General features: G+C 50.1%; 1 protein-coding gene across 2 annotated transcripts in view; it reads left to right on the top strand.

Annotated features, from left to right (window-relative positions):
* The first annotated feature begins 12,189 nt into the window (after window positions 1-12,189).
* The window catches only part of LOC124231453 (tRNA (guanine-N(7)-)-methyltransferase non-catalytic subunit WDR4-like), a 22,322-nt gene continuing 6,658 nt past the window's right edge, over window positions 12,190-27,853 (top strand). The window contains exons 1-8 of one of the 2 annotated variants that reach the window (XM_046648254.1): window positions 12,190-12,323; window positions 14,044-14,109; window positions 15,082-15,225; window positions 19,676-19,832; window positions 20,466-20,578; window positions 22,781-22,841; window positions 25,793-25,891; window positions 27,445-27,509. In XM_046648254.1, coding sequence (XP_046504210.1) covers window positions 12,235-12,323; window positions 14,044-14,109; window positions 15,082-15,225; window positions 19,676-19,832; window positions 20,466-20,578; window positions 22,781-22,841; window positions 25,793-25,891; window positions 27,445-27,509 — 794 coding nt within the window. In that variant the 5' untranslated portion in view covers window positions 12,190-12,234. Of the gene's footprint in view, window positions 12,324-14,043; window positions 14,240-15,081; window positions 15,226-19,675; window positions 19,833-20,465; window positions 20,579-22,780; window positions 22,842-25,792; window positions 25,892-27,444; window positions 27,510-27,853 lie in introns of those variants that run through there. The other variant, XM_046648255.1, reaches the window with a different exon arrangement.

Below are 27,853 nucleotides of genomic sequence, written 5' to 3'. Positions count from 1 at the left end.
CACCCATCACCTCTGCCCGGAGCTCTAGCAAGTACTGACCCAGCATTTTTAGACAAAGCCTCAAAAACTTATGTTTGTCTATATACCTTTATTAATCACATAAAATTCTATCTAAACTACTAGAAACTCCCTGTTATGTCTCGTAGGGATGAATTAGATTTCTTTTTAAGATAACAAGATAACTGGAGCATCCCTTGGACCCAAACCCTGAACTCAAAAGTGTTTGGGCCAAAGAGGAAAATTAAAATACTCAAATATCACACCCTCTGCACCCATGCCCTAGCTCTGCATTCTTGTCTAATGCATGCATTCTTTTTAAGCCCCAGAGGAAATGTGTTATGCCATTATCCCATGTAAATTAATAAAAGTGAATTATGTGGGTTGTTTTGTTTTGTTTTGAGAGAGGTTAGCCCTGAGCTAACTACTGCCAGTCCTCCTCTTTTTGCTGAGGAAGACTGGCCCTGAGCTAACATCCATACGCATCTTCCTCTACTTTATACGTGGGATGTCCACCACAGTATGGCTTAGCCGAGTGGTGCCATGTCCACACCTGGGATCCGAACCGGTGAACCCAGAGCCACTGAGAATGAGAACGTGCGAACTTAACCACTGCGCCACCGGGCTGGCCCCGAATTATGTGTTTTAAATTAAGATTTTTTTTTTAAAGCTTTCAGTAATACTGTGGTTTAAAAATATTTTTTAGGGTGATCATACAGAGTTTGCCTTAGTAAGTTAGTAAGATAATTTTCTTTTTAGTAAAAGAGAATAAAAGCAGGTAGCTCAGCAGACAGGAAAAGTAAATTTAAAAGGTTTTTTTGTTAAAAGAAAATAAGGAAATAAGGAAAGTTAAAGTGAAGTTAGATGTACCTAAAACTGTGTTTTAAAACGCATGTAGTCACCTCTTTCTGGCAATATTTGGCCACTAGATATCATGGAAAACCCTTGGGTTACTCAACATGTGGCAGTGCTGGGTAGAATACTGCACGCATCATTTCAAGTGACCAGTTCTGTGCACAGGTCCAGTTCTGTTTTCTGTTGTCACCGCTGACTCTGGTCCATGATTGCTTCTCTCGTGTGTGCTGTGTAGTGTTGTACTTGAAGCTCACTTATTCTGGGCTCTTATCTCTGGGAATTCCTAAGGCTTGGGCTGAGGGTGCATTCCTCATGTGTGGATTTGGTTTTGGGTCTGCCAGGCACTGCTGAGTGCTGCCTGCCTTGGTCTAGTGTGGTCATTTGTTTCATAGTTTGGAATGTCCTGGACCACAGGAAGTGCGTGTCCCTGGGGACCAAAAACAGAGAAGCAAAAAACCACAAGAAGCCACGTCTGCCCTGGGAGCACTTGCTGATCTCAGTGAGCCAAAGCCTTGGTTGAACTGACGTCAGGAGAATGGGAGACAAAACTTCGGACCATGAGCACTGGCAAGGGAGCTGGAGAGCACCAGAGGATGCCCTAGCAGAGCTGCCCTTCAGTGACGGGGGGACCTGGGCAAAGCCACTTGCTGGCAAAGGAAGGCCACAGGAAATGTGTCTACCTCAGCCTGCACACTGGGTGTCGAAAAAATGTCTCAAGGCCTATTCTCTCTTGAGTTTGGGGGTAAAACACACACTTCCTGTGGCCTGGGACATTCCAAGCTATTTAACTACATAGAAATTAAAATTTCTGTTTAGCAAAAGGCACTATAAAAAGCCACAAACTGGGAAATCATTTAACCCATAAAGCTTTAGTCTCCAGAACACATAGTCTCCTGCTCATTAACAAGAAGGACAAGCCACTCAAAAAAGCAGGACAGTGGCTCCCTCTGGAGGGGGTGGGGGACTTGGGTGAGGGCCATGAGGAAGGGAGCCTTGGGCTTCAGCTCTGTCGTTAATGGTTATTTCTTCAGGTGTGTTGTGGGTATGCAAGTGGTTGCTGTCTTACTTGTGTATTTTTTAATATATATTATGAAATAGTTCATAATACATTTTGATGAGTAAAAAACACCACAAATGTTTTGTTTCATTTGGTGCCCGAAAGCTACATGATAGTTTTAGAGGCCCACTTTTTTTTTTTTGGTGAGGAAGATTCATGCTGAGCTAACATCCGTAGCCAATCCTCCTCTTTTTTTTTTTTTTTTTTTGCTTGAGGAAGATTAGCCCTGAGCTAACGTCTGTGCCAATCTTCCTCTGTTTTGTACGTGGGATGCCCCCACAGCATGGCTGATGAGTAAAGTAGGTCCATCCCTGGGATCTGAACTCACAAACCCCAGGCTGCTGAAGCGGAGCACACAGAACTTTAACCACTTGGCTGTGGGGCCAGCCCCTGGGTAGTTGCCCCCTTTTTGATGGAAAAGATGTAGATTCCAATAATACTACTAGAAATTCTATTTTTCTCCACACTGAAATGACCAATTGGTTTGTCCAGCAAGATCTCACATACATGAATCTTGCAAATATAACCTTGCTCTAAGTCGTTCTGGATGGACCAACTTCCTAGCTTCTGGTGGTGGCCGGCAATCCTTGGCGTTCGTTGGTTTGTAGCTGAGTCAGTCCAATCTCTGCCTGTCTTTATAAGGCATTCTCCCTGTGTGTCTTCACGTTGTCTTCCTTCTGTGTGTGTCTGTCTCTGTGTCTACATTTCCCCTTTTTATAAGGACTCCTGTCATATGGGATTACAGCCCACTCTAATGACATCATCTTAACTCAATTACCTCTGTAAAGACCCTGTCTCCAAATAAGGTCACATTCTGAGGTACTGCGGTTTAGGATTTCAACTTATCTTTTTTGGGGCGAAACACAATTCAACTGATAACGTATGTCAAAACCACATCAAACGGGAGATTACAAGAGATTTTATTTATTTTTTAAGGAAACTTTTCCCTCCGGTTTTATTAAGATATAATTGATGTATAACATTGTGTAAGTGTAAGGTGTATGACGTAATGATTTGATATATGTATATATTGTGAAACGGTTACCACAATAAGGTTAGTTAACACGTCTATCACCTCACGTAGGTACAATTTGTGTGTGTGTGTGGGGTGAGAACTTTTAAGCTCCATTCTCTTAGCAACTTTCAAATATACAATAAAGTGTTGTTAACTATGGTCACCATGTTGGACATTACACCAGAACTTATTCATCTTACAACTGGAAGTTGGTACCCTTTGACCAGTTTCACTCATCTCCACCAGCCCTGCCTTCCACCCCCTGTCCCAGGCAACCAGCGATCTACTCTGTTTCCACTAACGCCATCTTATTGTTTTCTGTCTGTCTTGTAGTTCCCTTGTTTCTTTCTCTCTTGCTCCCCTCCTTTGTGAACTGGCGGTTCTCCTTACTGCTATCTTCTGATTCCTTTCTCTTTCTCTTTTGTGGATCTGCTGTAGGTTTTGCTTTGTGGTTACCGTGAGGCTTACGTAACACTTCATATAGATGTAAGAGTCTGTTTTATGCTGATTACAACTTAACTTCTATTGCATACAAAAACTGTGCTCTTTTACTCCCTCCCCTTTATGTTTTTGATGTCACAATTTACCTCTTTTTATATTGTATATTTATTAACAAATTGCTATAGCTACAGATATTTTTAGTACTCTTGTCCTTTAACCTTTATGCTAGAGTTAAGTGATTAACCCCCCACCATATCACAGCATTAGAGTATTCCGAATCTGACTGTAATCTTACCTTTTCCCTTGTGTTCTATATTTTCATATGTTTTCATGTTACTAGTCAGTGTCCTTTCATTTCAGCTGGAAGAACTCCTTTTGGCATTTCTTGCAAGGCTGGTCTAGTGGGGATATACTCCCTTAGTTTTTCTTCGTTTGGGAAAGTCTTTATTTCTCCTTCGTGTCTGAAAGACAACTTTGTTGGAAGGGCATTCTTGGTTGGCATTTTTTTTCTTTCATCACTTTGAATATTTTGTCCCACTCTGTCCTGACCCGTAAGATATCTGCTGAGAAATCTGCTGATTGCATATTAGGGATAGCTTATAAGTCACAAGCTTCTTTTCTCTTGCTGTTTTTAAGATTCTCTCGTTGTCTTTGATTTTTGATAGTTTGATTTTAATGTGTCTTGGAGAGGATCTCTTTAAGTTGAGTTTGTTTGGTGACCTATGAACTCCATGCACTTGGATGCCTGAATTTCTCCGGTGATTGGGGAAGTTCTCAGCTATTATTTCTTTAAATAAGCTTTCTGCCTCCTTCTCCCTCTCTTCTCTTTCTGGACCTCCAATAATTCACAAATTTTTTCTTCTCCTGGTATTCCATAGACCACATAGGCTTTCTTCACTCTTTTTCATTCTTCTCTCTTTGTTCTCTGACTGCAATATTTCAAACTTCCCGTCTTCTAACTCACAGATTCTTTCTCCTGCTGGGTCCATTCTGTTGTTGATGCTCTCTATTGCAATTTTCATTTCATTCACTGTAGTCTTCACCCCCAGAATTTTTGTTTGCTTCTTTTTTTATGATCTCTCTTTGTTAAATTGATTTTGTTCATGTATTGTTTTCCTAATTTGATTGAACTGTCTTTCTTTGTTTTCTTGTAGCTCTTTGAGCTTCCTTAAAACAGCTATTTTGAATTCTTTGTCAGGTAAGTCACAGATCTCCATGTCTTGGGGATTCATTACTAAAAGATTATTGTGATCCTTTGGTGGTGATCCTTGATTTTTTCATGTTCCTTGAAGTCTTGTGTTGCTGTCTTTGCAGGTGAAGTAGCAGTCACCTCCTTCATCTTTACTAACTGCCTTCAGGAGAGAAATAACTTCCATCAACCCTGCTAGGGATTCTGAGGCTATCCCAGACCTTCTATGGATAAACCTGCTCCACTCTCCTTTCTCCTTCTCATGGTAGAAGTCTTAAACTTGTACGCCTTCTCTTGATCCTGCAATGCACCACACTGGGTGCTGACAGCCTCTCTTTTGTTCTCCCAAATGTGGTGCTAAAGCTCAAGTTTTTTGTCTCTCCCTGGCTTGCAGATTTGGGCCAGCTTTCTGTGCCTGCTAAGTAGCTGTCAGCCAAAGCTTGCTTTCACCACCATTGGGAATGTGCACAAGAAGACAGCCACAGGGTGGGTGTGTGTGTGGGTGAGGCATGTGGAGCACAGGGGGTGCCTGTGGGCCAGTTGAGATCCACAGGCAGGGCATCCCCAGTGGCTCATTGGCAGACTTCTTGATGGAATCTGTGATGCAGTTATAAGGATCTCCATCTCTTTAATGCCTTCCAAGAGTTCTTCCAAGACTCCACTGCTCTCCCAGTCTCTTCCCGCCCCCCATTCATGCAGCTCACTATTCAGTACTGTGGTTGGGGTGAGAAAAATGAGCCTCTTTGGCAATGCCCCACACAGCTGGGTAAGCTTGGCACTCACACACATGCTCTCATTTTCCCCGTGGGAGAAATCGTGGGCTGAGAATGTCTCTCTTGGCTCTGAGCTGTGCCTCCTTGAGGAAAGAGTGATGCAGGTAAAGTCAAACTGTTCCTCTTACCCTCTCCAATGCATCCAAACTTGCAATTTTGGGGTCCAATGATGTGCTGGAACTTCTCCGCTGGAATCCTAAACTTCCACAAAAGCTGTGTGTCCATGGGTGATTGTCTAAGACAGTGTTTTCTAGGGGTTTCTGGACCATGGCCAAGAGGGGCTGGAGCTGGTTCACAAGCCACTTGCAGGGTCCACAGCTGGGACCTGTTACCAGACACATGGGTAGGTGAGACTCCTCCTGGGTGTCTTGGCATACGGTGCTGGATGCCACAGCTCTCACAGAGGCACTTTTGTCCGTGGACGGATGCTGAATTGTTGTTGTTGGGTGGATGAGTAGGGGGATGTGATGATGATAACTTATTCAGCCATGATGCTGACATCCCCTCAAAGTTTTTATGGGAGTTGTATTGCATGAAGCACAGCCTGCTGACCTAAGGGGACTGGACAGCTTAAAGTGCAGAAAGGCCTCTGGTCCCCTAACTTGCTCTAAGCAGGAAGTAGGTTAAGAGAGTTGCTCAAAGGGAACATTTTCAAAATGACCAAGAAGGTGCTGGAAGAGGAAGGATATCCCAGATGGCAGAGGCAAGAGTCATGCTGGAATATGGCCTGGGGAGACGCTCCCAGCAAATGGAACTCACCTAATCAAAGAACACTTCCTACTCCTGTGAGCCCTGAAAACATTTTCCCAGTGGGTTTCAAAATTGCTATGGGCTGGCGATTGCCGTGTGCCTCCCATTCTTCCCCTTGTCAAATGGGAGCATTTCCCGTGGCTCTCCTTGCCTCCTTCACCATTTGTATGTTGTGTGGGGGGGGGGGGGGGGGGGCAGACAACTCCTCGTTTTGGTTTGTAGGTCTCTGGGTCAAGAGGAGCTGCACCTGAGGAGCCACATGCAATCTAGTGTAGCTCATGAGACCCTGGCCTTGAGCCTGATGCTGAGATTGGATGAGACTTTTGGGATGATTGGATGAGATCTTGGGAGCAGTGGTGTTTATCTGGTGGAGAGACATGAATACTTGGGGCCAAAGGATGGACTGTGGTAGATTTGACTGCAAAAGTGGCCCCACTTCTCCACCTCTCCCTTTATTCGGGCTCTTTGTAATGTGGCGTTGCAGCTCCTCTCCTCAGGAAGGGGTTTACTGCCCCGCACCCCTTGGATCTTCTTGCTCTCACGATTTGCTTTGGCAAATAGAATGTATGTGAAGTAACGATGCGTTAGTTCCACACCCGGACCTCAAGAGGTCTTGTGGGCTTTTTCTTGGTCATGTCTGTCACGTAGATAAGCCCTAGCAGCCTCTTGCAAGATGAGAGGCCAGATGGAGTAGAGAGGAGCCATCCCAGACCATCCAAACCAGCTAGTTCTCTTCCAACCAGGTGGCAGGCCACAGACATGGGAGCAAAGGCCAGCCAGCACCAGAAGAACCACCCAACCGAGAGCAGCCCAAATGGTCAACCCACAGAATCGTGAGCTAAGTAAATGCTTATTATTTTAGGCCACAAAATTTTGTGTTTGTTATGCATTACTATGGCAATGGATAACGGATACAGTTACTAATAACACAGCTAACTCCTTTGAGGGAATTAACAAGAGAGATGTTACAAAGCCAAATGGCTCTCCATTTTATCAAAGTTGTAAAGGATTAATATGCCCTCATTGTTTTCTAAATTTCAGAGAAGTGAAACCCTGGTTGTAATTTAACTTGCCACATTAAGAAATTAAAAAAAAAAAAAACAGCCAAATTATACAGAACTGAAATTTGAGTTCTGGGTTTTGGGTAATATGCTAAAAAAATTAGTAAAATATCAGGCATCAGATTAATGCTGAAATTTACAGTTTACTTATATGTAACAGTAATGACGATAAAAGTGGCTTAGACAATATCTTTGTAGACATGCATTAACAGCTCTTGTAATATAATGCATGATTCCTCTTAAGTCTTTATTAGTCTGTACAGAGTTTTTAAAAAAATGTAATTATTTTTCAGGGTTGTCACCTATAACATAAAGGCAATGAAACTTCAAGGTCAGTTTAAATATGCATATTATATTTAATTGTATCTGTTAGAATGTGTGTTATATAACATTTTATAGGCTGTAAACAACAATCGTAAAGGAAGTTGAATCTGCTCATGAGCCTGGTGATGACTGGCCGCTCTCTGGCATCTCTGTGGGCTTTGTATGGCTCTACTGCCCAGAATAAAAACTGTGTAAATCCACTGGCATGTCGGAAAAACATCCCAGACCATGAGTATGGACTTTCACTGTGCCAGCTAGGTTAACTGAATAGAAATGATGTTTATAGCAGACTCGTTTTCAGAAACACTGAAGTCTCCCGCTTCCGCTGTGGTTACTGCCCAGCGTCAACCCCTCCATTGATACTCCCCTGCAATGCTTCTGCCCCTTCTTCCACTCTTCTCTCCCAACTCTCTGGGTCCTTTGCTCTGTGATACACAAACTCTCTTCCATCTTCTGCCTCCACGAAAGCCCCTTTACCTCACTGCCTTTAAGGAATGCTTGCCTTTCCCTCAAGCATTCTGCTTTGCCAGCAGCAGCCTCTTTTAAGTTTGAGTGTAAATTCATCCTTAATGCATAGAGGAGGTGGGGTTTGGGTCAGCATTCTCCTAGTTTCCTATGCTGCTGCCTGTCATTATTCCTTCACTCTCGTGTAGAAATAGCGGTTCCTTTAAGACAGTCAATTCTTTGTTCCATCTGTTTACTCAGAAAATATTGATTGAGCACTGACTTCATCCAGGAATTGTGCTGCAGGCTAGGGTAATAGTGACCTGCAAAATTAGGTGTCAGTCCTTGCCCTCCTAGCATTTGTGGTCTGGAGGCAGACATTAAACAAATAACCATGGTGCTATGAATGCAAAGAATGGACAGGCAGGGAAGGCTTCCCTGATTAAGTGATGACTCCACTGGGATGCATTGGGTGATTGGAATTAACTACGTACAGTAAAGAGATGGGGTGGTGGGGAGAAAATTTCAGCTAGAAAGAATAGCATGTGCTAAGGCCCTGTGGTTAGTAAGAGCATTGTGCCAATGAAGGGGAAGGGCAGTCATGGCTAGACAGAGGATGAAGCAGGCCTGGTAGGGAATGAGGCTTCAGAGTATGTGGGAGGCAGACCACATGCAGCTTCGTAGTGCACCATTGGGATTTGGTCTTTGTCATGAGAGCAATGAGAAGCCCCCTGTTGGTTTTAAGCAGGGGGATGAAATGATCGGATTTGTGTTCTGAAAAGATCTCCCTGGCTTTAGTGTGTAAAGTGGATCTTCAGGGAACAAGGGCAGATGTGGAGATCAGCAAGCAGTGGGATTGTTGTGGTTTGGATTGAGCCAGAGGCCATAGAGACGGCGAGGGGGAGCATGCAGAAGAGGAGTTAAGTAATTAGATGAATAGTGTGCAATATGGGGGCGCAAGTCCTAAGAAATCATCTTGTGCAGCTGGTGATCGGTGATGCCACTCCTGGAGCAAAAGAACATTGAAAAGGAGCCTTATCTTGGGTTAAAAAATAGCCCTTCAGGCGCTTTTAGCTTATCTAAGTGTAGAGTTTACTTCCAGTGACCTCAGCTTTGAGCCCACCTCAGGCACGCACCCCGACACACATCCTGGACCTCGAGGTCAACTCAGACCCACCTACTTCTTTTTTTAAAAAACATTATTTTATTGAGGTCATATTGATTTCTAACATTATATAAATCTCAGGCGTACATGATTATATTTCAGTTTCTGTATAGACTGCACCGTGCGCACCACCAATGGTCTAGTTTTTATTCCTCACCATTCGCATGTGCCCCTTTACCCCTTCCCCCCCCCCCCACTGGTAAATACTAATCTGTTCTCTTTATGTGTTTATCTTCCACGTACGAGTGAAATCATATGGTATTTGTCTTTGTCTGGCTTATTTTGCTTAGCATAATATCCTCAAGGTCCATCCATGTTGTCACAAATGGCACGACTTTGTCTTCTTTTTATGGCTGAGTAGTATTCCATTGTATATATACACCACATCTTCTTTAACCAACCATCAGTCAGGCACTTGGGTTGCTTCCACATCTTGGCTATTGTGAATAATGCTACAATGGACATAGGGGTGCATAAATCTCTTTGAATTGTTGATTTCATGTTCTTTGGATAAATACCCAGTAGCGGGATAGCTGGATCATATGGTAGTTCTATTTTTAATGTTTTAAAAAATCTCCATACTGTTTTCTATAATGGCTGCACCAGTATGCATTCCCACCAGCAGAGTACGAGGGTTCGTTTTTCTCCATATCCTCGCCAACACTTATTATTTCCCATCTTGCTAATTATAACTATTATGACAGGTGTAAGGTGGTATCTTAGTGTACTTTTGATTTGCATTTCTCTGAGGATTAGTGATGTTGAACATCTTTTCATGTGCCTGTTGTCCATCTGTATGTCTTCTTTGGAAGAATGTCTGTTTATATCCTCTGCCTATTTTTGGATCAGGTTGTTCATTTTTTTGTTGTTGAGTTGTATGAGTTCTTTATATATTTTGGAAATTAACCCTTTGTCTGATACGTGATTTGCAAATATTTTCTCTCAGTTGGTGGTGATGCGGGGTCGGTGAGCCGAGGAGTCGAAAGAAAGATTTCTTAGACTCTCAAGATCTGGCAGTAGTGCTCTTTTATTTAGAGAATAGTGTAGCATGGGGACAGGACCCATGGGCAGTCAGAGCTCCTGCTGCTGCCCCGAGTTGAGGGTTAGGGCTAAATTTAAGGCATAGGTATATGATTCATCTCTTTACAAGACAAAGGAAAGAACATGAAAAAAAGTTAAAATGGTATCAGTGCAGGTGGGGTCTGGTCATTGGGTGATCCCATGACTTTTAGACAAGAATCAAATCGGATTAAGTAAAGGTTAGAAAGGTTAGACGCCACCACCCTAAACCAGTTACATGAGATTGCCAGACAGCAACCAACTTAAGTTCTTGCCTTCCCCATTAAGAGTTTCTAGGGACAAGGTCATCTCTCCTCTTCTTCCTGGTACAGAGAGGGAAGCACGTTTTACAGGTAGAGATTTACCTTACAAATGTAAATGTGTCCCAACAAGGGCAAGTTCCATTCCCCAGAGCCTCCTTCCCTGTCCCAGCCCATCAAAAGCAATCAGCCCCAAACAATCCCGATGCCAAAGAGACATATCCTGGGGTGGCCAATTTCAGGTCCCTACAAGGTCATCCCCCCTTCCTTCACAAACGCAAATGTCTCAAAAGGGCAAGCAAAATTCCAGTCCTTGGAGCCTGCTTCTCATCTGCAGTTTTAAAAGTAACCAGCCTAAAAATCCTCATCATAAACCATTTTAAAATTAAGCAGCCTAAAAATCCTCATCAGGTGAGGTGTCTTTTTGTTTCGTTCCTGGTTTCCTTTGCCTTGCAGAAGCTCTTTAGTCTGATGAAGTGCTGTTTGTTTATTTTTTCTTTTGTTTTCCTTGCCTGAATAGACATGGTATTGGAAAAGATCCTGCTAAGACTAATATCAAAGAGTGTATTACCTATATTTTCTTCTATGAGTTTTATAGTTTCAGGTCTTAGATTCAAGTCTTTGATCCATTTTGAGTTAATTTTTGTGTGTGGTGTAAGATAGCGGTCTACTTTCATTCTTTTGCACGTGGCTGTCCAGTTTTCCCAACACCATTTATTGAACAGACTTTCTTGTCTCCAAAACTCACCCATTTCTTCAAGGGATATTTGCTAAGGACCTCATAGGTACCATACTGTGGGGGACTGGAATTGGCCACCCCAAGATATGTCTCTTTGGCATCAGGATTATTTGAGGCTGATTGCTTTTGATAAACTGGGAAAGGGAAGGAGGCTCTGAGGAGTGGAACTTGCCCTTTGTTAGGACACATTTACATTTGTAAGGTAAATCTCTATCTGTAAAAGGTGTCTCCCTCTCGTACCAGGAAGAAGAAAGGAGATGACCTTCTCTCTAGAAACTCTTAATCAATGCCAAAGGCGAGGACTTAAATTTGCATTTTATTGTGCTTGTCTGGTAACCTCCTGTAACTGACTTCCCTCCCCCTCCCAACATTGGCATTTCTTTAAGGATTAAGCATCTTTCCTTAGGCTAGGAACTGATTGCTGCGCTCACCTGTGACCACCCAGCTCCAGACGATAGACTTGCCTCCTTCTGCGCCCACTGAGACAGCAGACCACTACCTGCTGTGTCCATCAAGCGCTGTGCTGACAGGGCAATCTTGTGACTATTGTGGGAGGGACATTTCCATCATATGTGAAACACTCTGTTTGGGGGTTTATAACCACTCTGTACACCCCACTTCTTCGGTGTCCTTTCTTCCTTCGGGAAGAAAGACCCCGGGCCATGGTTCCTCATAAAGCTTTGTTTAATTTTCTCTTGCTATTCTGTCTCATGTGAATTTAATTCGTTCTCCGGCCAGATGAACCCACATTTGGGAAGAGGAAATTTCTTCCTCCCCTACAATACCAAGCTACAGCGGACAAAGATCCAGAACTGGCCCTACCCAGTTGGAAGGAAAAGAACACTAAGCAAACAAGTGTTATCACGTATGGCATGTATATCAACCAGACGAACTTAGTCAGGGATCACCATGAACCACCCATAGGCACAGAAGTCTGAAGGTGGAAAGCAGAGAGCACCTTCTGCGCATGCCCAGGGCCCCGCTTGGATGGCTACGAGCAGGTGCTACGTCACCTCGCAGCGCCTGCGCGTGACGTCACTGTCTGGTGCCTGCAGGAAGAGGCGCCTGGCGGGCGCACGTGGGTGGCAGCTCAGCAGGAAGGCATATGGCGAGTTCCGTGGGGCTGTCGCTCTGCGGACAGGTGGTGGTGGTCCGGGGCGGCAGTCGGTTCCTGGCCACCTCCACTGCGAGCAGGTGAGGGGTCTGGGCTTAGAGCGAGAACCCAGGCAGCGGGCGCGCGTCAGGGCCTGGAGACCTCGATTCGCCGCGCCACCGGGGCTGCGCCCGCCCTGGGGTGACCTCAGGGGAGCCCCGCTACTGCCTCCAGGCCCTCTGCCGCCGCCCCGGCCGGACGGCGTGTCGCGCCGTGAAATGTTAAGCTCCGCTCCCTTCTCCCAAGACCTGTCCCCGACGCGCCCCTCGCTGCCTGCCCAGTGCCCCGCTCCTTCGGTGGCCGGTCTGCGGCCATCTGGCCGGGCAGCACCGGACACTTAGGGACTCTGCGGGGGCCAGGCGGGGCCGGGTCACGTGGGGCGACGCAGGCCAGGCCTGGGTCAGTGCGAGGTCCCCGGGACGCCGGCCAGACTCGCTCTGGGGCGTAAGGAGGAAGGTGGCCCCGGCTTCCCTGGTGAGAGGGGTTTACTCTCGGGGAACGCGTTCGGACAGACTGAGCCGTGGGACACTCCCTCTCCTTGCAGTGGTGCCTGCTTCCTCATCCTCACCCCCATCCGTCGACCCCGCCCTGCTTAAGCTTCAGGATTCGGGGGTCTTATTCCACACCTCTTTACTCAAGGCCGCACCCAAGAGCCCGCAGTGCACACCTTCATAGTGGCCCTTTGCACGGTTCTGCTTTTGCTTTCCCTAATTTCACGCTCCTTCCTTATCGTTCCACAGTGCTTACACAACGCCCGGGATTTTTAAATCAGTAAATGTTTGTTGATCGAATAGTCTTGACCCAGGACCCTCATGGATAGTAGTAGTGGTCAGTTTCGGCCCCTTGGTTCCTTTCCTAGGGTAGTTTTGGTTCTCTCGTACTTGAAACAGATGATGTGGCTATCAAATGTCAATGCACTCTGCTCTTTGTTCACCCTTTGGTTTCAGAAATCCAATTCGATGTTAAATTTAGATTTCACAGAAAATTTGCTCACAAACCTGTTGTGTTGCTCAGATTATTTTGTTTCAGAGACTCATAGTATCTAACATGCCACAAGGTGACATGGGTATATTACACTTGATCTGCTTATTCAGTCTTTGCCTTTTGAGGAAATCCAGTGGCCGGCAATGTTTCTGACTTGGAGGACTACTACTGTTTCTACACTACAGTGTTCCATGTGAGGAGAGTTTGGGGGCAGTCACTTTAAAGTCTGTATATTTGTACAAGATGCATTGCCTGTGCCAGGCGCTGGAGGCGGGGCGGGATAAACCGAGGAGAGCTTAGGGTCTGGTAGGGAAGATGGGTGGCTTCTATTATTGCTAAGTGCTTGGCAGCGATGGGAACTCTTTTGGGGAGGTGAGACATTTTTCTAAAGAAATAGTTTTAAATTCGGGTGCAAAAAAACTCCCTGAAAACTCAACAATATCAGAGCACAATTTCTTCTAACATAACCATCTTGCATTGATTTTCTAGTGCCTGAAAGAATAGTGTATTACTTCCTGTTCAGTTTTTGTCCTCATTTATTTTACTTAACTGATTTTTTTGGGCAGAACCATGCCAGTCGTGTATGGCAAATCTAAATAGGAGATTAGGCAAATAAAGCTGCTTGACTGTTCCCTGAAATAGCGTACCTAGACAATTTCCTGTTGTGGCTAAGACCCTTAATTTAATGAATATGTGAATATTTTTTGTTCCAGGAAAAAAAAAATGAGAATTTTTATTAACAAAGTCCTCCTTTTAAAATCTGTTATTTTTCTTTAGTGATGATGACAGCCTCTTCACATATGATTGCAGTACTGCCGAAAAGAAGTCACAAGAAAATAAAGGGTGAGATGATGGGGAAACCTCTTCGGGGCCTGATTCATGCTTTGAATAATGGGACCAGATAGCCTAAGAAGTAAATTGCCATTCCACTCGCTGAATTCATTTCTGTTACCATGCTGCGTGGATAAACCAGGTACCACCTCAGGAAAGAAATGTGTAACTAACTTTCAAATTATGCGTTAAGAATATTAGGACTTTCCAAAATAATTTCACAAATTTAGTTTTTGTCAGTAATTATTTTATTGGCATCTTAAAATGACAGTGCAATTTTAAATGCGTTGAGGCAAGTGTATGAAATTAACTTTAGCTACTTGAAAGGTAAGAATGGCAGAGTGATAATTTTGTGTGGTGGCTTTCTTTAGTAGAGTTGGTCTCGTGGCCCAGTTTACTTAGTGATTTAATCCCCACCTCCAGTCTTGGATTAGTTCATGTCCATGAGGGAAGGGGCCCTGTGATCTCTCAGGGTCTTTCCAGCTCAGCTCTTTGCATTCTGGCAAGTATGCTGAGAGATTTTCTGTTTAATTAGGTTTCACTCCTTAAAAATTAGAGCTGTTTTGGGGGTGGCCTGGTGATGCAGCGGTTAAGTGCACACGTTCAGCTTTCACGGCCCGGGTTTGCTGGTTCGGATCCCAGGTGCGGACATGGTACCGCTTGGCACGCCATGCTGTGGTAGGCGTCCCACATATAAAGTAGAGGAAGATAGGCATGAATGTTAGCTCAGGGCCAGTCTTCCTGAGCAAAAAGAGGAGGATTGGCAATAGATGTTAGCTCAGGGCTAATCTTCCTCAAAAAAAAAAAAAAAAAAAAAGAGCTGTTTTGAACCTCCCCATGTCCCCTTAATATGTCTTATATTCTGGCTATACGAGCCTCACAACATTTTCTACCCCTGCTTGCAGTGTAAACTAACAAGGCTGGCGGAGGAATGCAGCCGCATGTACTCAGGAAAGGCCTAACCGCTTTCCTCCTCTCTCCCAGGGAGGATGGACCACCCGTGGATCAGGGGAGTGACACGATCCTGGCCTCCACCTTCTCCACATCTGGCAGCTATTTTGCTTTAACAGATGACAGTAAGCGTCTGATTCTTTTCCGTACAAAACCATGGCAATGTCTGAGTGTCAGGTATGAAATGCTAACGTTGAATAATTATGATGTCAAACTCACAGCTTACACTTGCATGCCACTAACGATAGTGACAGTGACAGTAGGAATAAGTAACTAACCCGTAGCACCACTTCTGGGCCAGGCACTGTTTTTTGGCACTTTACTCGTGTTAACTGATTGAATCCTTGTAACAACCCCGTGATGGGAGCAGGGGCATCATTCTCACCCACCCCACTGGCCAGAAGTCTGGAAGCTGACCCCAGGCAGTCAGCTCAGAAGGGCAGAGCCACCCCTTGAACCTGGTCCCTCTGGCTCTGGAGTCGGTGCCCCTGGCACTACGCCATCCTGCTTTCCAAACAGTGTTCCTCCAGCCTTGCAGCAGCAGAAATAAAGAATGTCAGCATGCACCCTGAGTGTCAGGGCTTTTGTGTCAGTTAGGGCATCTCTGCCACAGTTTTAATTCAGTAGGTTTTTAAATTAGTGCACTTATTTCTACGTATCTGAAGGACGGGTGGGAGCTCAGTGTTGGTGGGGAAAGACGTCAGCAGCTCGGCCAGAACATAGATGTCACGGGGCCTAGGTATCCTTTGCTGCAGTCATGCAGCGCATAACCATGTTTCAGTCAACAACAGGCTGCAGATACGATGGTGCTCCCGAAAGATTAGTGCCTGTAGCCAAGATGTGTAGTGGGCTGTACCGCTAGGTTTGTGTAAGTGCACTCTGTGATTGCACGATGGCGAAATCGCCTGACGACGCCTTTCTCAGCATGTACCTCGTCAGTCAGACACATGCCTGTACACAGTGGGTGTGCGTACTGTTGGGGCTTCTGACCCCTGTGGCCCCCCCGCTGGGACAGGGACCATTTTCTGTTGAAGGTGTGGGTGCAGGCGCTGGGCCCAGCTGGTGGCCTTGTGAGTCGGCAGAGAGCTTGCCCTCGCTTTAGAGGTGGAAGTTCGCAAGTTGCTAGAACCTGGACAAAGGAGTGAAAGGTCACGTTACATCCATACAGGTGCCCTGCTCACAGGTAGCACTTCACTTTGAACTTGGGAACAGGGCGTCCACACAGCCTGCCTGCACTCCTGGGTCCTAACAGTGGAGCTTGCGCTCGATGGAAGGGCAAGTGCCCAGGACTCCTGGGGGCTCTGATTGTTCTAGAAGGGAACACGGCCCTGTGCGGGGTCTGATAAGGGAGGAAGCTAGAGCGTCCCCGACTCTCACGCGAGTCGGTGTGCTGCCCGGCTTTTCAGTAAGAGAATTTAGGGCGGGGCCTCTTGAGTGCAAGGCGCAGGATGGGTGTCCACACGGTGCTCTATGTTGTGGGGCTGGGCAGGTGCTGTGCTCTTGTCCTGTCTTCAAGGTAGTCTGTTGGTGATTCCCAGTAACCCTCAGAGGGTGGGCGCACAGTCGTTGGTATCTGGCACTTTTCCCTTTAATTGTGTGTTTGTTGGTTTTTAAATTGATATCAACAAAGTAACTTCGTGTAGGAAACATTTGCACTGGGTGGCATAGAAGACAAATAATGTGATTGGATGAGATTAAGGGAGCAGATGACAAAGTCCAGAGTGTCCACAGTGTTGCTCAGAGGAGGCACGTCTTATACTGCAAACACTGCAGGCCTGGGAGTTATACGGACCCCCTGTGCCCGCCCCACACGTGTGCCCACCGTACAGGTGTGCCTGCCCCACAGGTGTGCCCAGCTCCACGGGTGTGCCTGCCCCCATAGGTATGCCCGCCCTCGCCTGTCAGCCATTGAATAAAGGGGTGGGGCCAGACTGTGTCTCAGGTCTAGGGGTGGCATTTCTCACGTGGCCTTTCCCTGTAGCTGGCCCTGAACTCAGCACCTCGTCGTTCTCTGTGTTGAGCTTTTGGAGGCCCCTGGTCCTAGCCAGACGTGTAGTTACTGACGCCCCCCTGCACCCAGTGCCCTGGACGAGTTCTTCAGTGCTGTTTTTTATGCCTTTAGAATTTTGGCTTTGTGAACTTTTTAGAGTTGGGTCGAATGAAATCTTTCCCCTTTCTCGCTAATGGGCATTCGGAGGAGACTTTTCTGCTAGAGAAGGTTTTTGCGAGAGTGGGGAAGGAGGAGGAGAGCTTGTGCAGTGAACAGAGGTGACTGGGAGGATGCGCAGCAGGTGGTGTCGCCCCTGTGCTGTCCAGCGGATGTTACACTGAGGGGGGACAGAGCGGTCCGCCAACCTGGCGGCTCTTTACTTTTGGCGCACAGGCCCCTTCTGGGTCTGATGGACCCCTCCTGAGGAAAATACCCATCCATGACACACCTAACGGTCAGTTCATTGTTAGGGGTTTCCAGGCCTGGCAGTTGATCCACATTTGACCGACTGAGGCCCCACGCTACTGTGGGACTCGCTCACAGCTCAGTGCTCTCCAGTGGCTGCTTCATTTGTCACTGGCACAGAGGAGAGGGCCACGCTGGCCCTGGGGGACCTGAGGAGATGAGTGCGAGGCCGCAAACCCAGCGAATCTGGAGGAGGGGGAAGGTGCGGAGACCCGAGACTCTTCTGGGGCTGGAGGTTGATGGGGTGGCTGCCCCTGAGGCTACTTCCACTGGGGCAGCAAGGCCCGCCCACCGACTGTCCTGTCCGATGACCTGTCCCCCCATCTGCGACCTGACTGTCTAGGACCCTAACCCCAAACCTGCTCCGTACAGCTGAGCCGCATCCTGGAATCATGGCCAGGACGAATTTTGCCTGAGGAGCTGAAAGCCTCCAGCTGGCACAAGACTAAAGGGACAGTATACGGAGTGGAGACATTTCTGTGCCCAGCCTGGTGCGAGGGCCGTCAGCGTGGGGGGTGCTTGTTCCCCCCGGGGTGGGCGAGTCCATTGGAATCTGGGCCCCTCAGTCCTGGAGGACTGACCGTGGCTGCTCCTCCAGAGCCGACACCGTGACCGAGCTCCTGGCAGCTGCTTCATTAGCCCTTTGGGACGGGCGGCTGTGCTGCTGGCTCAGCGTGGGCCGTTGGTTTAAATTACAGCTACTCTCAGAATTTTGATTAATCTGGCCCTGGAGCCTCATTATCTTTCTTTTGTCATTGTTTTCTCTGTATTTATCACATTACGCCTCCCTCCTGCAGCTCCACTGGCACCAATGAGCGGAGGAGGTTTAGCGCTGCCGGGGGCCTGGCAGCAGACGCCTGGGACACAGCCAGAGGCCTCCTCCCTTGGTTTTTCTATCCCTTTGTCCCTCCACTCCTGAGAAGTGCCGGGGTCCTGTTTGGTCCGTGTGTTGGGGACATAATTCCTTGAAGCTTCGGCTTCCATTTTAAGCTAACATCTGGAGTTCCAGCTGCAGTGAGCCGGGCAACGTCTGCAGGGACATTAGCTCTTTGCCGGGGAGGTGGGTCCACTTCCACCCCCTGGGTGACAAAGGAGAACAGGGACAGCCGCTCTTCTGTGGAGAGGTTGTAAACCTAGACAATGTAACGTCTGTGTGTAAGGCAGTGGCACAGCTTCTGTCTAATATAGGATAAAAATACAGATGCCTTGCCTTGTGGGGGGTGGGTTTTGCTACTTGGAAGAGATCCCAGTAGAAATGAAAAACAACAGAAGGAAACAGCGGCAGCCCGGTCCCCTGGGTGGGTAGGTGTGGCTGTGGGGCCTGTGTCAGTACAAACGAGGTATGGGCTGTAACAGTTTCTTATGCTGTCACTGTTACTGAACCAGCTCACAAACATGACACATCCCATGAATCCGGATCAAAGGTTTGAATTAGTGAGCATGCTGATTTTAATACAGACTGGGCTGGAACTCACACTCCCTGGCGGCTGTGCCTCCAGAGTTGCCCCAACGATGACGAGTGCTGTTATCACTGTGGCCCCGTGTTGTGTTCCGCCCCAGCCCTCAGGGTATTGGTGACAGCCCCCATTTCAGGGATGTCGTGAGTGAGCAGCACACTGGGATTCCTGGTCTAGCGCAGCAGAACAAGCAGTGGGTTGTCACGAGAGCCACGGGGTTGGAGTGTGGGCTCGGGGGTCCTGAATGGGAAGCTGCAGGGGCGGCAGGGCCCCCCGTGGTGTAGTGTGCCTTCAGGTTTGACGGCGCCCCAGAGCACGTTTGGTGTTTTGTGAAACTGACCATTGCGTCATGCCGAATGCACCACAGGGGTGCTGGGGTCCAGGAGCAGCTTCCCCCAACATTTCGTGATGACGGTTTTCAAACATCCAGTAAAGTGGGTTTCATGTTGAACACCTAGATACCCACCACCCAGGTTCTGGCATTAGAAGCAGATGTTTGTAAAGAAAGTATTATAAAAGCAAAATTTGTTTAAGGCATTGGCTTTGTTTCTGTTCTCTTAATTGATTTGTTTTGTTGGCACCGTCTTTGGTAACTAAAAAAGGAGGCACACGGCAAGGAGCTGACGCATGCTGGCAGGACGCACGGCTTGTGGGTTTGTGGGAGGCTCCTGGGCTGACCTGTGTGAGCCGACCGTGGGCATCTCTGGCCTTCCAGGATGGTGGTGAGGAGGTGCACAGCCCTGACTTTCACAGCCTCCGAGGAGAAGGTTCTGGTGGCAGATAAGTCTGGGGACGTTTATTCCTTTTCGGTGCTGGAGCCACACGGATGCGGCAAGCTGGAACTCGGACACCTGTCGATGTTGCTGGATGTGGTATGTGGGCGATGTGCCTAATGGATGCTGCTGCGGTCAGGCGCAGGTGGGGCCGAGGTGGGAGGGTCTGGCGAGGGGGCCGAGGCTGGGTCTGCGCGCCGAGTCGGGGGTCTGGGTTCCCCTGTGGCAGGCATAGCGCCCTGCAGATTTGTGGGCAGGAGAGCCGTAGGAATGGAATTTAGAAGGGCGAAGCTGACAGCAGGGTGAAAGAAGATGGGTGGGTCGGGAGGTGGCCCGTGGTTCCAGAAGTGAGGGACAGCCCAGGTTGGGGTGACAAGGCGGAGGGGCATGAGCTCGTCTTCCGTGCTTTACGGGCATTACCTTGCGGTCCTCCCAACCCCCGAGCCAGGGACTGCCCTCCCAAGAGGCACCCAGAGGCCCAGTGAGGGCCAGGCTGCAGCCGGGGGCGGTGGAGCTGGGGTGGGTCCCCATGAGAACAACAGGGGAAGAGAAGACCACCAGGACTTGGTGACTGGCTGGACACGGGGACACGTGAAAGAAGAAGGTGACCTAGGGTGCTGGAGGTGGAGTGGGTGCAGCCTGGTGTAGAGCTGAGGAACGGGCCCTGGAGACAGGGCCTGTAGGGGTGGGCAGAGGACGTCTGATCTGTTGTTTCTCACCCCTTGCACACAGGCTGTGAGTCCCGACGACCACTTCATCCTCACCGCCGACCGGGACGAGAAGATCCGGGTCAGCTGGGCCTCGGCGCCACACAGCATCGAGGCCTTCTGCCTGGGGCACACAGAGTGAGCACCGCCCCTTTGCCCCCCCCCCCCCCCCCCCGCCCGGGTCCCAGGAGAGCTTTCCTGTTGGCCTTGACGGTTTGGCCGTGGTCCTGAGCACGGCGTGTGTTGTGCTCCCTGAGGGAGCCTGTGTAACGCCCGGCCGGTGCTTCTGCTCTCCTGTCCTCACCATGGGTCCACAGCAGCTCAGGGCTTGCTTCTGGAAAACTCCTCTTGGTGTAGACACCCACTGGTACCTGGTCGTCGTTGGCATCACTAAGCAGGTACTGGGGACAGGAACGAGCTTGAGTGCTTTGAACTGTCCAAGAAGTGAGTGGCCTCCTCACTGTGTCCGTGTCCTGGTGAGTGCGCTCTCAGGAGTGCGTTTTGACATCGTAGACGGGAGGCATTCCTGAGGACCGTGCTGCTCTCCTTGGGTGGAGGGCTGGTGGCCAGTGCACCGGGGAGAAGCACCTGGCTTCCTCGGCCGGATGCTGTAGACGGTGTTGTTGGGGGCAGTGGATGACGTCAGAGGGATTTATTTCGGTTCTGAGGTTGCTCCTGTCCCCTTGGTTTGGAAAGGAGTGTAAGAATTGACCTTTCTGGAGGTCCGCAAGCCCTCAGTTGGTATCTCCTGGCAGCTCGTTTTGAGTTTATCCCAGTCCTTGGTAATCCAGCACCCAGAGTTTTCATGACCTACACACCCTCCAGCACTCGCCCCGTTCTGTGTCTCACTGGGGTCTGCGGCTCCCCACCCCAGCCTGGTACACTCCTGTCTCAGGGCCTTTGCACGTGCTGTTCCTGCTCACGGGCATGCCCTTCCCAACGGCTCTGCGCCCTCCTTCACTTCCTCAGCTTTCTGCTCAACACCTCTTACCTTCTCAGGAAGGCCTCCCACCCTCTCTTGAGGAGCACCCCCTCCCTCGGCCCCCTCTCCACTGTGCCTTTCTTCTTAGCCATGCTGCCCAGGACAGGAGCCACAAGCTACGGCAATGGATCTGAAGTGAGATGTGCTGTTAGCATAAAACACCTGATTTTGAAGGCTTTGTGTGAAAAAGAATGTAGAAACAGCTCATTATTAATTCGCTATATTGATTGCAGGTAGAAATGATAATATTTTGGATATATTAAGTCAAAACGTAGCATCTCACCTGCATCTGTTTACTTTTGTTAACGTGGTTGTAGCAAACGTAAAATGCCGTCCTTGGCTCACGTGGTGGCTCGTCCTGTTGTCTGCCTCCCCCCAGGCCCCAATCAGAGGCCTGGGTGCACTAGCTCGTTGCTGCCTCCAGCACTCCCACGTCTGGCCCTGTAGGGGCTCGGCAGACAGCACAGTGAGTGAGTGACGGTTGATTTGTAAGAATCTCGTTTAAGATCCTATGGAAACTGTGGTTTCTGCCCCTTTCCAGTGGGGACATGGAGGGGACTGCACCCTCTAGTGGACGTGCCGTGCTCTCATGGTGGACGCAGGCTGTATTGGTCCCACAGCGTGTCCTTTTTCCTTTTCAAGCACCTGAGGTTGGAATCCCAGGCGCCTGTGTGGAAGGCAGCCCTGGTCGGGGGCTGCTGGACCGGGGCGGGGCCCAGGCCAGGGGTGATAGTGGAGCAAGGGAGCCACGCCGGCCCCCTTCGCATGGTCCTCGGGAGCGCTGCATTTGTGATCGAGCTGGGAGCAGAGCGGGGAGCCTGTCCCCCGGCGGAGCTGGAGGCTGCAGCTGCGCTGGTAGACGGAGATGGGTGCTGGGGGTGCCGGGCTGCTCAGGCCCTTGGTGTGGGGGACAGGAGGCCTGGTTCTGGCTGCTGGTCAGCCTTGCTGCCCTTCTCCATCCATGCTCTGTCCTGTGAGTCTCACCCTGGGAGCCTCCCAGGGGTCCTCGTCATCAGGGACTGTGGATGAGGGTCTCGTGGGAGCAGCTGCAGTGCTGTGTGCAGGGCAGCTCCAGAGCAGCACAGACACTCGTGGATCTTTCCAGCAGGCGTGGCAGGGGAGCCTGTGGACCTGGGGGCCACCCTTGCTGGAGCCTGTCATCCTGGGGCCCCAAGAATGGCATGGCGCTCCGCCACCTCTCACCGCCGTCCGCTCACACGTGTTTATCTTCTCAGTTCTGCCGGGGGCCGGGGTCGGGTCTGGGGGGAGAATGCTCCTCCTTGAGCTGACAGATGTGCTATGCGGGTGCCACAGCCGATCTGGGGCCCCGGCTCACGCTCTGCCGCTCTCCTCTGCAGGTTCGTGAGCCGCATCTTCGTGGTGCCTGACCAGCCCGAGCTGCTTTTATCCTCCTCCGGGGTAAGTGCTTCGCTCCAGCACGTGTGTCCCTGGGTTCCACTCAGCAGTGATGGGCCGAGCCATGCTTGGGGGCGGGGTCCCCCCGTGATGGGCTTGTCTTCTGTTCCTGGCTGTGGTCGGAAGTCAGCATGTTCCTTCTCGTCGGTGGCTGTCCACTAGATGGTGCTTGTTGTTTCTGAATTTCAGAGCTGGCCGTGGCTCGCTCCTCGCTTACAGCTGTTTATTCGGGGCTGTGTGTGTGTGTGTGTGTGCGCGCGCACCCGTGTGCATGTTGAGCTAGAATGGGTGTGCATGGAGTCCGTTCTGAGGGCTGCCGTTACATCTGTAATAGCATCGTGATCTTTGAGTCCTGGAGGGACCTGGGTTCCGTCACCGTGGCTGTCACGCTGTCCAGGGCCAGTCTCCTGTGCACAGGTGTAGACGGGCCGAGGCCCCTGGCCTTGGTGGATGCTCAATCAGCAGGTGCAGCCTCTGTCCCGGAAGTTGGGCCTGAAGCCTTAACAGCTGAGTGAGTAGAGGCACGTCTCTGCTGAGGAATGATCTCTGGAAGGACCGTTAAGCAGCAGGTTTGCCAAAGTGCAGGTCTGAATTACCGGTGGCGTTTGATTCTTCCCTTCTTTTCAGACGTGGCTGCCTGGGTGGCTGCCGGGGAGGGCTTGTCGACATGCTGACGACATTTCGGCCCTGGGTCCTGTGGGTGTCTGACTGCTGTTCTTTCCCGCATCACGCTTGTTTTCTCACCTGTTGTTAATTTCCTGTTTTCTTGTCCTGCTCTTCAAAACCATGTGTGGTCATACGAAAATAAAAAGAAAATGAATGTGGCCAGAGTTCCCAGACACAGCCAGTTTTGTGAATTTTGCTGTCAGCCTTCCAGTCTTTTTTGTAATAAAAAAGGAAACACTCAGGCACACAGAAAGGTAAAATGAACACCTGTGATCTCACCGCTTAGCTTTGTCAGCTCCAGCACTCTGTCTCCAGTCCTTTTTACAGAAGTGAAGCAGGGCTGGTGTGCTGGCGGTCTCTGTGTGCCCTGCCCTTGTCCTATTGTCGTTGGCGTGGTCCCCCTGCACATTGGAAAGGACAGTTACTTTTATTAAAAGCACGTATTTAAAAAGTCAGATACTGCTGTAGGGCTTATAATGAAGAATTGAATCCCTCCCACCACCCCTCCAAGGCAAGTCCTTGGACCTCCCGCAGCTGCGCCCTCTTCCCGTCAGCCCGTGTTTCCAGAGAACAGGGCGCTCGAGAAGCAGAGGTAGGAGCAGTGTTCTGCTGTCTGCTCCTTCTGCGGGGGGAGAACAATTTCTTGCCCTTCATCCCTCTGGTGGCACCTTGCTGGTGGCTCCTTATCTCCTGAGGCCCACCCCTCCTCCACCCCTCCGTGTCTGTCTGTCTGTCTGTCTCTGGATTCACTCCTTTGCTTTGGGGATGGCGTCGTCCAGCAGCTTTCTGAAGGTGCAGGGGGAAGTGTTACGAGACTGCCTGTGGAAATGCCCCAGCACTCGGTGGTTAGAAATCTTGGTGTAATTTTTCCCACAGATTTTTGAAGGTGTTGCTCCAGTGTTTTCCCTGTTTGGTTTTTAATTTGCTTGGTTTTCTCCCCATTTTTCTTTTGGGAAGTCGGTGGCGGGGGCAGGGCGTCTGATTGCTCTGATGGGTCCCCCTCGCTGCCACCCTGCTGCAGGCCCATTGGGCCGGCCTGAGTCTGGTGCACAGGCGCGTCCCGGGCGTGCCTCCCACGGCCGGTCCGTCCCTCGTTCATCCCAGCGTCACAGCCTTCATTGACCTCTTGTGATTGTCTTCCATTCTTCTCGTCTCTCATCTGTGTCCCAAGGGCTTGTGTTTTAAAACATGCTTTTCTCGCCACTCTAGAGGGACTTTTGGGGTGAGTGGGGACACCTGTAGACACACCTGTGTGTTCGTCTCCGTGTTTATCTGTCATATTTGCAGAAAGATATTTGTGCTCGTGTCCTGCGATTAACCCAGAGACACCTGCTCTTCACAGTCTGGGGGAAGTGACTTTTCTTCTTTTGGTCACTGAAAACTTTGCACATGTGGCACAGGGACGCTGTCTCCTTAGACTTAGCATTCAGTCGTGTGCAGCCTGGGCGGGTCTATCTGCTTTGGTAACGGAATCACGCTGCACGGAGGGGTCCTCCTGTGACTGAGGCCCAAGTGGCCTAGGTTGCATTTCACTCAGTGTCTCGTCGTTCTCCTTACGTGTGCAGTTCCTTCTATTTCCCTCTTTTTTTTTTGGCTGAGGAAGATTTGTCCTGAGCTAACATCTACTGCCAATCTTCCTCATTTTGTACGTGAGCCACCACAGCATGGGCAGTGACAGAGGAGTGGTGTCGGTGCGCACCTGGGAGTGGAAGCCAGGCTGCTGAAGTGGAGCGCACCCGACTTAACCACTGGGCCTGGGGGCCGGCTTCTCCCTCCTTTCTGATGAGTGCTGTACAAATGTTTGTTCATTTAAATCCCCTTCTTCTGCATTTATATTTATCTTTGGAGTACTAAAGCTTGGTACATTCATCAAGTGGATGCCCCTTCTCACCCGTTCAGCCGGCACACGCTCGTGAGCCCCCTGTGCTCTCCCTGTGTGAATGCATGATCATTGATGTGTCTGTGTGTGCAACCGTGTGTGGACGCGTGTTTGTGTGTGTGTGAGCGTGTGCATACTTAGCCTGAGCATAGCCGACGTGTTTGGCCTCCAGTCACTTGACAATTAGATTGTCTTATGTCTTCTGCCCGTTTTGCTGTGTGGGTCCCCTGTGTTTGTCTTCATGATTTGCACGAGCTCTTTGTGCAGCAATCACTGACAGCAAAGAGCGTTAGTTGGTGAAGGCACACTGGCTGTCGCTGTTACCTTCCCGTGACCTGCTGGAGCCCGGACGCTATGGGGGTGCCGTGTTCCCCGAGAGCGTGTGCTGACCTGTCCTTGGCGTGTGCAGGACCGCACCCTGAGGCTCTGGGAGTACAGAAGCGGCCGAGAACTGCACTGCTGTCACCTGGACACCCCGCAGGATCCGTCGGAGCCTTGGGGCGACCAGGTGACCCCAAGTTTATCTCGGGTTTGTTGGGGCTGGCGGGCACCTCTCCACTCACTGGGATGGTGTGGAAAAAGTCGTTTTACATTGGAAATGTTTCTTTGCTGTCAAGGCAGGCTTCTAGCTGTGAGGAATCATGTATTTCAAATTCCAAAGGCACCGAGTCAATAGGAGGGAAATGATTTATGTCTCCCCGTGTTTGCCTTCGAACAACTCATTTACAGAAAAGCCTCTAGTTCCGCTCAGACATGGGAAAAGTGGTGGTGCTGAGCAAATTGCCTCACCGTGGGCTTATTAGCCGGGCAGCGGGCCGAGCACCCCCCAGCATTCTCTCTTGTCCCTCATGGGTTAATCTCATGATCCCCCCAGGATGACACGCAGGCCAGCCTGTCCCCAGGGCAGGTCCCCCGGGCGTTCCTTTGCCAAGGACATTTTCAGGGGAAGAGGTGTGGGCTGCCTTTTGGGGTGCTCTGGATCCTGCTCGTGGGCCCCCAGCTCTGATGCTTCTGAGCTGTGCCCTTCACGGCCGGGGTCCAGGCTGGTCACCCGTGGACGGCCCTGCCGGCTTCCCAGAGGCCCCCTGGGCCTGGTCATGGGGGAGGGCTCTGCTCATAAAGGTTGGTCTCTGATGGCCAGGGTGCCCTCTGCCTGTCCTCAGGGCAGCTTTGCACTTGCTCTTGTGACCCTGCCAGCCCACAGGAACTCAGCTCTCCTGCCTGTCTAATGAGGCCTGGTGTGAGTGAGTGGCTCATCTGCCTTGTCCCCGGGCTGGCTCTGTGTTTCTCTTGTCCACCCTGAGCCCGCTCTGCAGCCAGGCTTGTTTCAGGCCAGGGCCCCGGAGACCCGGGTCAGCAAACTCCAGCTGCTCAGCCACCCCTTGTGGGTGCCTCCTGCTTTGGTTTCTGCAGTCACGGGGCCCACCCTTGGAAGCCTGGCAAACGAAGGCTGATCTGTTCTGGAAACTTCTTCATATCCGGGCCCTCATGTATCCTGATCCCTGGGTGGCGAGGTTGCTGTGAGTCCCTTTCTCAGGGCGAGGAGAGCTCAGGGCAGAGAGGAAGGGAACAGGCAGGGCTCCGACGGGCTGGCACCTGTGGCTGCGAGCAGGGCCCTCGACTCATGGGCCCCTCGCTTCCCGCCCCGGGGCCCCGGCAGGTGAGGGGCAGCCTTGCCGAGTGCCCATCGTCCCTCTCTTCCTCCCCACATCAGCCTCTCCTCTGCGGTGTGCGGGTGCAGGTATGGCGTTAATGGTCCCTGAGTCTCTGTGTCCGCTCCTTGCCTTGGACCAGCTCTCTTGGCTTTGGCAATGCTCCCCGGGCTCTAGAGGGCGGGCCAAGGCCCCAGGGAGGCAGGCATGCATGATCACTTGTGAAATAGGCAGTCAGCATTGTCTGTCTCCCCTTGCTGCATTCCAGAGCATTCCCGCAGTGTCCTCTTTCTCGTTCTTGACCGTATGAGGGAGCTGTCAGAGTTGTGCAGTGACTCTGTGCAGCGGGGACAGAAGGATCCAGGGTCGGGTCCCTGACAGGCCGCTAAACTGCCGCTTTCCCTTTCAGAGATTTGCCGCGGCCAGGATGGTGTATTGGCACCGGGAGAACTGTGTGGCGCTCCTGGGTGATGGGTGAGCTGCAGACCTGCAGGGGGTGGCCGCATTGTTCTGTTGCCCCGCCGTCTGTCTCCCGGCTAGGGAGGGCTAGGTGGTGTCACTGGTGTAGCATCACCCTGCAGGGAATTCACTTCTGGAGGACTGCTGTTGTGTGAGGGGCGTGGGCTCCTTGCATTGTGTTGGCACCCTTTTACTGGCTCTTTCCATCCACCAGTAGAGTGGGGAGCAGTGGCCTCTCACTGGTCTTTGCGCATGATAGAATCCCACCTAAGGGTTGACTGGTCGAGTCTGCTTCAATCAGTCTGACCCAAGGGCTGGTCATGGTGGAATCCCGCTGGGAGGGCTGGTCACGGTGGATC

The sequence above is a fragment of the Equus quagga genome, chromosome 21 (genome assembly GCF_021613505.1).
Source record: "Equus quagga isolate Etosha38 chromosome 21, UCLA_HA_Equagga_1.0, whole genome shotgun sequence".
Taxonomy (NCBI): domain Eukaryota; kingdom Metazoa; phylum Chordata; class Mammalia; order Perissodactyla; family Equidae; genus Equus; species Equus quagga.
The sequence above is the reverse complement of the archived record's forward strand: the minus strand, read 5'-3'. Positions and strand labels throughout refer to the sequence as shown.